Raw genomic sequence first — 13,627 nt, 5'->3', positions numbered from 1 at the left:
TAACATTAGCAGCTGAAGCCTCTTTGCATATTACACAGCAGGTAGAAAAAACCGTGGGCAGGGGGAAACCCTGACATCGGATATTTGCACACTCACAGAACCAATTTATTTCATTTTTAGCAAAATGCCTTAACTAGAAGATATCCTGGCTAACGTCATTTCCTATCTTCCCCTCCAAAATAGAGGGCAACGTGAATCCAAAAAAGCAAGTATCAAGGACATGCCATACAAGCCATAAACTTGGCATCATACAAGACAGAGGCAGACCCTCATTTACTGAGGCAGCCTTAGAGAGGGGCAGAGCCAGTACTCCAGATACAGCTCCTTAGAACAAACATCTACCTCATACTAGTTTATCACTGGATAACACTGACTGACAGATGCTTGCTAGCACATAACTCAGCTTGTAGGGCTGGGTGGTGACTGGGCACATACAGGATGGACCTGCACTAATAACAAGGATAATTACCTGGGTATTTCCAGCCAGTCCTTTGCAGGCAGGGAAGAACCCACTACCCAGACTTCTCACTTCTTCAAGAAGTGCTCTAAACTTTTAGTTAAGTCAAAAACATCAGTGGAGTAAGTAACACCTATTCAAATGAAGTTACGTACAGATCTGGCCACACCAGACTTCTTTTAAGCACTGTCAGGCAGCTGAATGAATTCAGGCGACCAAGAATCTGTTTCAGCAGGTGAGGGAGAGGTGAAAAGAGGCTACAGGTGTTTCTAAGCTTTGATATATTTATTTATTTTGCCAGAGATCTTTCAGACTAATTAGTGGCATCTAATGAATATAAGTGCCAGATGTAAATGTACTAAGGATTTAAGAGAACTTAATATATCTAAGGCCACTTTGGCATATTTAGACATTGAAACTCAGTAAAATTATCTGTGTTATGTATCCCTGAGCTACCACCCAGATCTTGCTGGTCATCGTGTGCAGCTCTCGTTCAAAGCCATTCCCAATCTACTATCTGTGATCCCAGCAAGCTCACAACTTCTACAGAAATCTGACAGTGGAGATTCCTAGCAAAATAAACATGGCTAGTATTAAAGATTTTGCTTGAGCAACATAGTTAGTGTAATGACAGAAACATGCAGAAGATAAAACATCATGAGGCTGACACACAGCACAGTCAGCAGTCTGGCAATAGTTAAAAAGTTTCTGTGTAGGCGCTTTGCAGATGTAAGCTACTTTTGCCAGGATAAGCCTCAAGACTTGATCTTTATTGAAACTGGCTTTGCTGACATGAGCTTGAAAGCCATTGTGTGTGTACTTTCCAAAAAAAAGTGAGAAGAACAAAGGAAAACGTGGAATAAGAGATGAAGCCTAATTTATTATACACTTATGGAGCTCAGGCTGTATAAACAAAATAAAGTCAGAATACATATGCATCTGTCTCATTTTTAAAAAAGACTTAAAATCTCAGACTAAATATTTTTTTTTTCCTCTTTTTTTCCATCATGCCTGTTTCTTAGTCAAGAATTTAATAAGAATCAACTACTTAAAATGCAAAAGGTCTAATATTCAAATATTTCAATATTTGAGAATAACATAGCAGAAGCATTTGCCTCTGCACAAGGAATCAAAAAGAAATACCTTGAGTGTTTCAGATGATGATGCGCTTATAGTTCCTTGTATGAATCGTTTGGTCTTCAGCCTAAGCTCCTGTTAGAAGCCCTCAAGGATTTTCACTGCCATTTTGGTACTTGGCAAAATTAGCACAGAAAGTTCAGCCATGACTATACAGCTTTGTCTCCTATGCAGTGTGAATTAGAGTCATGCTATTTTTTCAAATTCATGACACTACTGTTTTGTATGTTCTTGTTTCTCTGTTTGTTTGCAAATGAAGAAATTCCATCTGGATTGCAGATTCTTTATTTGTCATGTATTTTTTATGTAGCACTGAAGTAAAAAGTTAAAATATCAGCAATTTTGCAAGGCACTGTGACTTGCACAATAAAAGAGGTCTTGAGAAAAATCAGTCACTGTTCTTTCTAAAGCTGGGCTCAAGACCAGAGACAGTTTCTATAAAATTTAATGTTATAGAAAAAAGCACCAAGTATGAAGAACCAGCTCTGAATAGAAGCTTTCACATGGCTGTGAGGTCCCCAAGGAAATAATCATTCGGTGCCTGCATTTTTCTGATGCTCTTCCAAAGGCATTAACTAGTGAATACCCACAGGACATCAGTGTACCTGGAGCTCCGGCCAAGTGGTGCCATTCTTATGTAAAGGTGAACTGACTGACTGCAAAGTGAGACAGTAAGATTTTCCTCCATACAGAACCTATTTCAGAGTGACTGCTCTGAACTATAAACATACCTAATAAAAGCACCAGGTAAAACACTTCTGTGTATCAGCAATATTGCCAAGAATCATAGCTGCCTTTTACTACCTTGAGAAGGCTATCAACATCAGCAAAGATGAGCAGTGAACTTCTTCAGTAGGAAAGATTTGCATGAAATGAGGTAAAGATGAAATGATGCACAGTGTAACTGTGATCCAGGAAAGAGAAGGGCGCTTTTTTATTTTCTCCCAGCAGCAACCAAATCTCTTTGAACCAGCACCAACTAATGGACAGTCCCATGCATGGCTTGCTGCCTCTCCCTTCCTCTTGGCACTCAGGGCAGAAACAAAAAGGACAAAGAAGTCCTAAAGCGAGGTCTGTCGGCATTACACCACTGCTCATAACTGATGCTTTCATGCTGAGGGCTACAGATATCAATGCTGCATCATGTTTTAAGAGATTTTTTTTATAGCGTGCAATCAGGATTTTGTCCTGGGACACAGGCTGTGCCATATAGAAAGCTAGATTTTTTGAATAAGAACTTTTGAAAGCAGCAGAAGATCTTGACAGCTGGCTTGATGAACAAATAACAATCATTTGTTATGTGTAATGAAGATCCTGAAAGAAAACATCGCTCAAGTGCTGCTGGTGCACCTCCCTGTCGCAGGTCAACTTTAACAAGCAAGTCTCTTCTGATGGAGGAGTTAACCTTGAATAAAGAAGGAAACCTGCACTGGGGCCTGAAATCCTCTGTCCCTCAGAAGAAACAATCAGTGAATGTTCTGTGACAGTACTCTGTGAAGTGCTGCAGCCCCTGACATGGGGTACCTGGAGCTCACCCTGCCACCCTCATCCACCACTACCCTGCCAGTCCACAAGCCTCCAGCTCAGCTCTCAGGCCCTCCAGTACAAAATATCCTCACCTGAGAGGAAAGCCCATACAAACAACAGCATTTCTCAGATGAATGCAAAGAGACTCTACTACCTGCATTCTGGGCAAATTGATCTCCAAAACCTCCATGACTTCAGTTCATGTGTATGGCATTTCTACAATTACTACAAACATCTCAAGGAAGAAATCTGATTTCTCTCCTTGGCACCTTTTCAAATAACAATTCTTTGGCTCATAAGTCCAACTGCCAGTGTCACAGCACTGTGAAATCCATTTGCTGCACTAGGTTACCCACGAGATGGTAGGCTGAAACATGCACAACTCACTCTTGTCAACCACGTGCAGTTAACATTTGTTAAACATCTGATAAAGCAAATTGCCTTCTTTATTTAGCAACACACTCTGAGAACAGATTTTCTCCTGATTTAATAGGATAGGTCTGTCCATTATCCCATTAGCTACGCATTGCTAGAAACCCCCAGGGCATCAAACTGCCAAGCGGCTGACTGAAGATATCAAAAACTCTTCCAACAACATCAGCTCCTTCTGCTCTTCATTACTGAAAAATGGTCTCACGAAATATCACTCATTAGATCAGATCTTCAGATGAGCAATAGTAACAAGTCCCACTTCCTATCAACTTTTCACCCAAGCTGACACACATTTTGTATCACCAAAACTCAGGTTCTGTGTGTCTGCCAACATTTTTGAAACAGTTATACCATCTGATTTATTTCCTCACAGCTTTCTTACTGGTTCTTTACAACAACAGCAGCAAGTCTAGCAACCTGGTGCAGAAAGACATGAATGGCTACATACAGAACAGAAAAAATCCAATCTTTTGGCTCCAGCTGCTTCTTCTGGCCTACATCTAGCACGGAGGAATAGTTATTGGTTTGCATTTCAACAGAAAGTCTTAATGTTATCTTTTCCCTTTCTCTTCTTATTTTAGTTTAACAAATTATGAAACAGTACGTTATTTACTAAAATGTTTGGCCTAACACTGGACATTTTTAAACACCTGTTTAAATGTAAAAATTTATACACAAAGATGCTGTATATTAATATGGTGAAAATGATGACCCACTCAGAGCTGTATGAATATTTTGTAGTGACATTTTGAGAAATTACCTCAAATGTAATAAATGCTGATTTGTGAATTTATTCTTCCTTCCCTTAAAACCACTCAATTTTGTCTTTAAAACCCAGGAACAGTAAAATAAGGCAGGAGATGTTGAAGAGATACATAAAACTAGGTCTGTTTCTAGAAGTGAAACAACAGTGTAAGAAAAAAGCAGAATTTTTAAGTATGAGGCTGTTAATAAGAACAGGATGCCAAGTTTTTCCATATCTTGGGGAGATAGGAGTTAGGTTGCAAGTTCAGTTGTGCTCAGCCAACTGGATTTCCACTAAAGGTACATATATCTGCCAGTTAAGGGCATGAGCTTTCTTTTTCCAAGAAAATGTAATAATTTGGTTTCACACACTGCTCCAAGCTCCCAAAATTAAGATCAATGCCAGCACTCAAACAGTCTTGGCTTCTGTTTCCAGTCCTTAAGAGTGAAATAATAGAAGACAACAGCACTCTACATTTGCCTCCCAATCTACTCGCTTCACGGGTTTGAAACCCTGTCCAACTGGCAAGTTCACACAACACTTCTAAGCCTCCTTTAAACCCAAGGCTAAAGCAATGTATCCTAAACAAACCTAGCAGCTACTGTTACACACTGTCACCAAGTTGAGTGAGTTGTATTTAGAGACTAGATGTGAAATGCATGTTTGACAGCACTGTAAAGAATCTATTCTGGTCACTACTTGAAACTATTTTGTTAACACTTTTTACAAGTCTAATTATGGTTCCACATGTAATCATTAGCAGCAGCCTTCTTTTCAAACTGTTTTTTTTTTTTTTGTTTGTTTTTTTTAATGGCAATTATTCTTCTTTTATGAAAAAAAAAATGGAGGAGTAGACTTCAACATTTCCATGCTAGCATAATATACAACTGGGGAACATCTATATTGGTCTTGGTGAGAACCATAGATGATCCACTTATGATCATGCAGCAAGAAGAACTTTCTCTAATTGCTTGAGATGTTTCACAACCCATGAGCACAGCTTCTGTGAAGTTGTTGTCACAACACTAATAACCCCTGCACAGGACAAACCCCGTCACCAATCTCCACAGAATCATTTAGACTTTTTTTTCTCAAGTTAACAAAAGAAATGCAAAATGCTCTCCTGCTTGCTATTTCAATCTGGACACCTTTGACTCGCTTGAATTAGCTTAATCCTGAGATCAATGCATGTATTAGTTATGAAGACTCAGTACGAATTTTTCAAGCATCTGGAGAATGTTTGAGCAGTTCAGTGTACAATAATCACATTTAGATACAGCAAAAGAACAAAACCACAGCATACTCAGCGTAAAAACCATCAAATCCTTGATTAACCTTATAACAAACTAATCCACCAGGTTGGTTTTTTCTCTTACCTCAATAATCTTGTCATGAATTTGTAAGCCTTCTGCTTTGTCTGCAGGTCCATTTTCCAAAATTTTTGACACATAAATTCCTTCAGCAGATTCCTCCTGATTGTTCTGTGCCAGGCAATAAGGAAGTTGGAAAAGGACCACATTAGTACAAGAAATGAGATGTACTAAAACCAGCACCAGCGAACAACACAAATCCACCTGAAATATGCAGCTGACTTTTCTACCTGAGAATTAAAATCCTTGGGATTTTTTTTTTAATTTGCTTAGCACAAAATAGTCATTAATCAAAAGGACAGAATTAATGAACTATTCCAGTATTTTTAATAAGATTATCCATTTACTTCTGATTATTTTAGTCTAAATGGGACACAGGGTGCAGTGGTAATCAAATACAAGCTAGAAGATTTAACGCAGACCTCAGACATCCCAGCAGACAGCAACTGCTGTGTAACAGCAAAGAGGAAGATATTCATTAAAAAGGGATGCACAAGTGTTTCTCTCAGGAAGGAAAGTGAGCCTGCAGCACCGCAGCTTGTAAACGCTTTACTTCATTTGGAAGTAAGCCCCAAGGAACAAAGTGACATTAGTTAACTGGCATGTAACAGTGATGGGATTTGGTGGAATTGGTTAACCTCATAAATCCTATTCACGTGGAAGATTGAGAATTTGCTCAGCTATGGGCAAAAAAAGAACCCACTTCCAGTTGATCTGTACACATTCCTAAGTACAACTCACATGATGATCAAATTTAAAGAGAGAAGTTATTTACTACAGCTGAAATACACATGATGTTGTTGCACAGCCTAAAATTACTTCATTTCTTTGCACAATTGTTTAAAATAGTTTTTTAAAGTATCATTTTAAATCTATATTAATATAGGAATAATTCCAAGAGGACACTGCAGAAGTATTTTTAAGTATTCATACAAATAATAAATGTGTTAGCAAGAAGCAAAAGAATTTTCTTCCAAATCATACTTTACAATTTATACTCTGGACAGCAGTTGATATGATGCTTATTTTCCTTCTATTTCTGGTAAACCCTTAGCCAACAGTGTGACTCACAGGTGTACTAATTTCTAGGACTAAGTCCTATACATTTGTGGGAAAAAAACAAAAACAAAAACATATACTATTTTTTACATTAAGAAAATGATAAATCCATTACAAAATTTGGATCCTCTGTAAGACATGCTTCAGAGCATGTGGCAGCTTTCACACAGACTTAATCCAAGAATATTTCGGGTTAACAACTATTTGTTCAGCACGATGCTGGTCAGACCATGATCTCATAAAGTCCTATTTCTTTTTTCTTTGTCGCGGACACTCATGGGTGTCAGGTAAGGAGCAAAAGTGAAATTTATGAATGGCTTCAGAAATGTTTTGGAATGGTTAACAAACATGGGAGCTGAGTGCAGGTCTGTAAGCAGTGAGAAATAATGAAATTCTGATAAAAGAAGTATAATAGCCATTAACCAAAATGCACAAAGGATTTGGTCTGTTTCTTTCTTAAGAAAACAAAAGACTAGATTACAGTAACTTCATCCACACAAAATAGCATATTTTTCACAAGAAATTTTACTCCCCTTTTAGAGGCTATGTATGACTCAGTAAGAAGAGGGATATTTTTGTCTGGCTTGTAGTCCCCATTGGTAGCACATGCTGCTATCTTTAAGTCCTATCAAGAAAATAACTCCACAAGGCATACAGAGCTTCAGCACCTGATCGCACAGCTCAGAGGCCATGAAGCAGGGGAAGCTGTGGGGACCATTGGTTTATCTGCCCCTGATCTAAGTCCCCAGGTTGCAGCACACATCTGCAACCAGCATGGCTCAGCCAAGGCATCCTTAGAGAGGAGGGAGGCCAGCCTTGGCCAGCCAGAGCTAGGGTCTGGGACAAAAACGGGGTCAAAGTAGCTTAGGGTCTCCAGAATAATGAATCACCTGCCAGAAACATATACTCATGTGATGTTGTACCTTTCCTGACAAAATAAGACAAAATTATGGTGAGTTATTCCCCTTCCTATCATCTTGCCTTCCAGGTAAAAGGCAAACAGTGGAGAAGCCTGCAATGCAATCAAATAAAACATAGCAAGTGGAAAGTACCAAGTCACCAAGTGACACCTGTTTTCAACAAGAAAAATCTGCATTGTGCATGTAAAACACAAATTAAAAAGTACATTCTGACCTACATGAGTGGTGCAGTGACACGCCTGTTCTGCTCTTCCTCTGCTTAAGCCAACGTTTCACACAAGGGCACATTTTCTCTTAACAAACAACTTAAATATAAAATTTGCCTTCATGAACTCTTTTTGACTTGTTACTAAAGAATTCCTGATCCTGTTTTTAAGATCTTGAGCAGTTTTTCGCTTTCATTATTTAAGCCTACTCGACCTTTTCTTCCCATTATTTCCTTTGGCTCCAGCCATGCTGAGTCAGAGCCCACACTGACATCCAGGCCCTACTAATCAAACGTGTGTGGTACTCGCACTTATCACAATGAGAGCTGAACAGAACTTCTGAAGTCAGTATCAAAGACTCAGAAAACCCTGAGACCTAGTTCAGCTCCATGACCTTCTCTGCCTCCAGCTATCAGTGTTAGTTAAAGGCAGACCATGACCATTTCCTTCCCTGCAATCAGCCATTCTCTCCAGAACAGTGCTGTGAACCTCCCCGAGCTTCCAGAATATCCACAATAACTCACAAAGCGTAACAGTTGGTATGTGAATTTTTCAGAGGAACTCGGCTGACATCTGAGCGAAGCCAAACACTGTGCTCTCTTCTCCCTGCAAAGGCCCTGCAGTTTTCCCACAGCTGAAAATAGCAGAAGTCACACACTGCAGTCTCAAAGATTGTGTGGACTTTGTTAATGTTATATTGAAAATACGAATATAATCCAAGTGCGTCTGTTTTATCCTACAGTGCCTGTTGTCTCATCCTTACATTAAGGAATCTAAGAAACTCGCTTTGAATTTCCTTCTAACACACATTTGATAACTGTGTTTCCCCACAAGGAACAGCATTTCTGAAGTGCAGACAGTGAACTTCCTAAGCTAATGGGAACAGACTCTTTGGCACCACTAAATATAGCTTGAGAGCAGAAGATTGCCAAACTGCTATAGAGGGTCCCATTCCCCTCCCCAGTAATAGCAGCAGGTTAAAGTTCTGCTTAACAAGAACCTGATCAGTGCATAATTATCACCAAGCCTTTTTAATCAACTATTAATTTTCCAGTTTAACAGGTTACTTTACCCTTCCTACGTAATGACAGCCCTGATTAATGCTTTTGGAAGGACGAAGTTAAAAAAAAAACAAAACAAAAAACAACCAACTATGCATATTCTTATGCATATACAGAGGGAGAAAAGGATAGTGATTCCTATTCAGATTCTACAGTTTTTAATGAACCTTCCAAACCTAGACTGATGATTTGTGAAACCAGATTTACTTAAGATACCAGATCAATGAAAACTCTATTTCAGTTCACAAAGAAAAAAAAAAACAACCTGAAAGCAGCCGTGTGAGAGCAGGACATGTGCTCAAAGTATTTAAGCAGCAGAATCAAATTTTCATTTCTTCTTTAAATGAGGAGGAAAAAAAAAAAAAAAAAAAAGCAGCAAGCAGTTTCCAAAAATTCCAGTGGCTTAATCCTGCAACAATTACTCTTGTAAGTAGTCCCAGAGATTTCCATTGAACAGCTTCCATGAATACATATTACTCACGTGGGAACTGAGTGTAAATCAGCCTCAAGTTTGAAAGCAAGAACAATGGGAACACCTTTCCTGAAAGTGAGAATAATTCAATTCTCACAAGACTATGTCTTCAAAGCAGTGAATCTAATTATACCTGATAATACACAGTACTTATATCTATGAAGTTCATTCCACACCTACTGTCATTGAAAACAACTCTTTTATGACTAACAGTGCACATAATAACAGAAAATATGGTCCAAAAGTAACCTACAATTACTTTTCTCATTACCTGATTGGGTCGTCCTCCTATAATATTGAATCCCAAAGTATCATTTTCTCTGTGTAGCATGATGGTTAAAGGTTTGGGCTCTCCTGCCTAAGAAGAAAAAGGTGAAATACCGTTACAGAATATTGTCTTAAGAAGAACATCTTAAATGAAAGCATTAACGTAAAAAAGATTTTTAGCTGGACAATATGTAAGATAGAGCTCAAAAACAAATCAGAACAAAAGACTGGAAAAATAGCAAAGGGAAGGACACGTCCCACTGCAATGTAACAGGAAGTCAAGCACCCGATTGCACCTTACATTACTGAATGGAAAAGGTGTAGGCAGCATCTGGTGGGAGTAGTACTTAGCACCACCGAAAAAAGTCAGTGCTCCGAATCAGAAGTCACTAAAAACTCCTGCTTGTGTTGGTGTTTCAGACATTAAATATACAGATTCAAATCCTACACATGATACTAATCAGACCCAAAAGCCATATCAGTACAATTCTGTTGCAGCTTTCAGGAAAAAAAAAAAAAAACAAAAAAAAAAACAGAGAAGAAAGCCCAACTCTTCAACCCCTCAAAGAACCCAAAACCATTTCTGTAAAAAAAAAATTGCTTTTTCTAGGTAATTAAAACCAGTGATGGAATCAAAGTTGAAAAAGGGAAGGAAGCAGCTTATTTTCCGTTGCTCACATAGGATGACAGCTACGTTTCAGGAGCCATATTCCTCACACCAATCTGCACTCACCCAGCACAGTCAGGTGTTGGCGTTTGCCTGTCCCTTTCACTGAGCTGACTGACACAGCTACGACACCTACGTAACTTACACCTGTCCAAACACTCAAAACATAACACCGAACGCTGAAACCTGCGTTTCATCCATTGTGACAGTGGAACGTTTGACTGCAACTCGACAGATCTGATTTTAATGAAGTACATCTTTACTTCATCACCGGTTCTCCCAGACGCCGCCGCAGCTCCCGGCCGGCAGTGCCCAGCAGCCCCTACCGGCAGCGCCGGGCACGACGGGCGCACACAGCTCCACCGGGAGCAAACACACTGCTCTCCTCAGTCCACACCGCCGTGCCAAATCCTCCCCCAACAATTCCCATCTCGCTTCTCCTCTCTACAGTCGCTGCCGTGCTCGGAAGCCCCGCACGCCGCTTGCTGCCCCCCACACGGCCGCAGCACAGCTACCGGGAGAGGAAGCAGCTGTACGAATGCACTCGCAGTGACCCGCAGAACGTGGGTTGGCTTCCCCGGGGAAATCCGAAAAAAAAATTTTTTTTTAAGGGAAAAAGTATTCCAGTCTCCGGACACAACGTCTCTTAGTGCCAGCAACCCGTACTCCTGGGCACAGAGGTGTCCTGCAGACGTCCTCATTGCCATAGCGATACATACCATCACTTCAGGAGTGGCTCTGGCTGCTCGGACCCTTCCACTTCGGATTTTGCTTCCTAATGGTGCCTGAAGATCCGACTAAAGCTCCATTATACCACTCCTTGCCACGGCTGCAAGCGAGAGCCCGCAACTCACAACTACCACAAGCCCCCGCAGCCCGCCGGGCTCTCCCCTCAGCCCCGAGGCGGCAGGTGCCCACCCGAGCACTGAGTGCCACCTGACAGCCGGCGAGGCACTGAGCTGCTCTCCGCTACGAGCACCACCAATCGTTATCCCGCTCTCCCAAACGGAAGAGATTTTGCTGTTCTTTCACAATCGTTTCCAAAGTTTACCACGATTTTACGTTCCAGCTTTTTAAGCAACTCCTTGGCTGTAGGAGCAGAAGCCCCAAACCAGCCGAGTGCCCGGCCAGCCCCAGCCGAAGCCAGCTGAGCGGCAGCCAGGGCCCTGCGAGGAGGGGATGCTGCGGCCTGAGGCGGTTCCAGGTGAGCTTCTTGCCCTCAGGCTGCCAACTCAGCAGGGAGCCCTTCCTCCCCTCTCCTCTCCCGCCAGGCCCCGGCTCCGCAACTAACGTCGCTCCCGCTCTTCAGCCACCGACGGTAGGGACGAAATGCGCGATCCCGAGGGGACGAGAGACGAGATCGCGCTGCCCAGGTGCGGGGATAGGACACGGCCGATGTACCGGCGCAGACTCGGGGATCTGCGTGTCCTCAGGGTTACTAATGGCACCGACACCTCGCTCACAGACCGTCCCGCAGCCGGGCGCACCCCCGGAGCAGCAGCGCCGCCGTGGAGGAGCCGGCGGGGATCCGCACTCACCTTGCCGCGCTGGCTGCCCGTCAGGTCGCGGGTGATGCTGCTGATGTGGTTCATGTACTGCCCGAACTTGGCCTGGTAGCGCAGCGCCGTCAGCTGCACCTCGCTCTGCAGCGCCGAGAGCTGCGCCAGCAGCGACTTCTCTCTCCTGCTCCAGCGCAGGGCTTCCCTCTTCATCTCCTGCCCCGGCTCCGGACCGCCGCCGCCCCGCCGCTCCCGCGGGCATCGCTGACCTCCGCCCTCTGCCCGGCCCGCGGGCAGCGCATCCCGCGGCGGCCCGTAGCGGCAGGCGGCGAGGTGGGCGGGCAGCTCCCGGAGCCGCACGACGCGGCCGCAGCCCCGCGGGCTGTAGTCGCACCTGACCTCCAGCTTCTGCACGAGGCTGCGTAGGGGCAGCACGGGGCGCAGCTCGGCGGCGGCGAGCGGCCGGCAGCGCAGCGGGCAGCGCCGGCAGCGCGCCGCCCAGGGCAGCAGGCAGCCGGCGCAGAAGACGTGTCCGCACGGCGTGGACAGCGGCTCTTCCAGCACCCGCCCGCACAGCTTGCACTGCAGCTCCGCCGCCACTGGCGCCGCGAAGCGCGCGGGGTCGAAGCCCATTGCGCCCGGGGACCTCGAAACTTTCGGCGGCGACGCTGGAGCCGCTCCCGGCGGGCGGGCGGCGGCGAGGGGTGGGCGGAGGAGCGGGGCCGGCCGGGGGAGGCAGCGGCAGCGCCGGGCTCAACTTCCCGCGGCTCCCCCCTCTCCTCCGCGCCCTCCCGCATTAACTCCCTCTCGCCGGCGCTACCGCCCCACGCCCAGCCCCGGCACCTCCTCCGCCCTCCCGGGGCATCCCGGCTGGCGGGGCAGAAACCGCGGCGGGGCGAGGGAGGGAGGGACGGCGTGCGGAGAGCCGCCGCGCCCCGGCTGCCGCCCCGGACCAACCCGCCCCGCGGCCCCCCGAGCGCAGGCACCGTGCTGCGGTTCCCGAGGGTCGCCTGAGGTTGGGCTTGGGTAACCGGACTGCGAGGAGCGAGGCGTTGAGGCTCTTCTACCCTCAGTGTTACCCTGGCTCATTTCTCTCGTTTTTCTTTTATGCTCCTGTTTCGGGATGCATAGGAGAGCGCAGAAAGCAAAAGTCTCCTGTACGAATGCTCTCTTTGTTACCGCACCGTAAATAAATAATGATACAGCCAGGATAACAAAATTGCTTGTTGAGCTCCCTTAAACAACAACGTATGTGCAAACAACACTCTCCTTTCAAGAACAGCTAGAAGACGGCAAAATCTGGAAACGCGCGGTTAGGATCAATAGCCGGTCTGGATTCTAGCTCTTCATTGCTGTACAACCCACAACACACACTGAAACATGAAACCCCTGACACATTCCCCACATAACTCTACTATTGAAAACACGGGGCCAGCCCGCTGCTCCCCGGCCCGGTGGAAACCTCCCAGCGGAGCCGGACGGAGCTCCCTGCGCTTCTCTGCCGGGTCCCCCACACCCGGACGGAGCGCCGCCCCTGCGGGACGCACGGCAAACCCGGCTGCGGGCATCAGCCCGGGCCCAGGTCGTGAGGCGTTCTCTGGAGCCGAGAACTGGGGCAGAGTCAGGGCGTGTCCTCATCAGCTGTGTGATTCCTGACCCGAGCTCCTATCCAGCATCCCTCCAGCAAGGACGTGGGGGCTCCTGAGGCCACTAATGGATGGTTCTTCTCCGTGATTGAGAGGACAACACCGGAGCAACGCAAGAGGCAAGCACTCATCCCTTTTTCCCCAAGCAAGAAGGGAAGCTCT

At 44.8% G+C, this 13,627-nt stretch overlaps 1 protein-coding gene across 1 annotated transcript in view; it reads right to left on the bottom strand.

Moving 5' to 3' along the window:
- The window catches only part of PDZRN4 (PDZ domain containing ring finger 4), a 245,593-nt gene extending 233,090 nt beyond the window's left edge, over window positions 1-12,503 (bottom strand). Inside the window, exons 1-3 of the mRNA XM_085219587.1 lie at window positions 11,859-12,503; window positions 9,658-9,744; window positions 5,675-5,779 (exon numbers count right to left, since the gene is read on the bottom strand). Of these exons, the coding sequence (XP_085075713.1) occupies window positions 5,675-5,779; window positions 9,658-9,744; window positions 11,859-12,452 (786 nt within the window). The 5' untranslated portion in view covers window positions 12,453-12,503. The remainder of the gene's footprint in view (window positions 1-5,674; window positions 5,780-9,657; window positions 9,745-11,858) is intronic.
- Between the last annotated feature and the right edge of the window lie 1,124 nt (window positions 12,504-13,627).

The sequence above is a fragment of the Meleagris gallopavo genome, chromosome 1, assembly GCF_905368555.1.
Source record: "Meleagris gallopavo chromosome 1, MGAL_WU_HG_1.1, whole genome shotgun sequence".
Lineage (NCBI taxonomy): Eukaryota > Metazoa > Chordata > Aves > Galliformes > Phasianidae > Meleagris > Meleagris gallopavo.
This window is presented reverse-complemented; position numbering and strand designations above follow the sequence as displayed.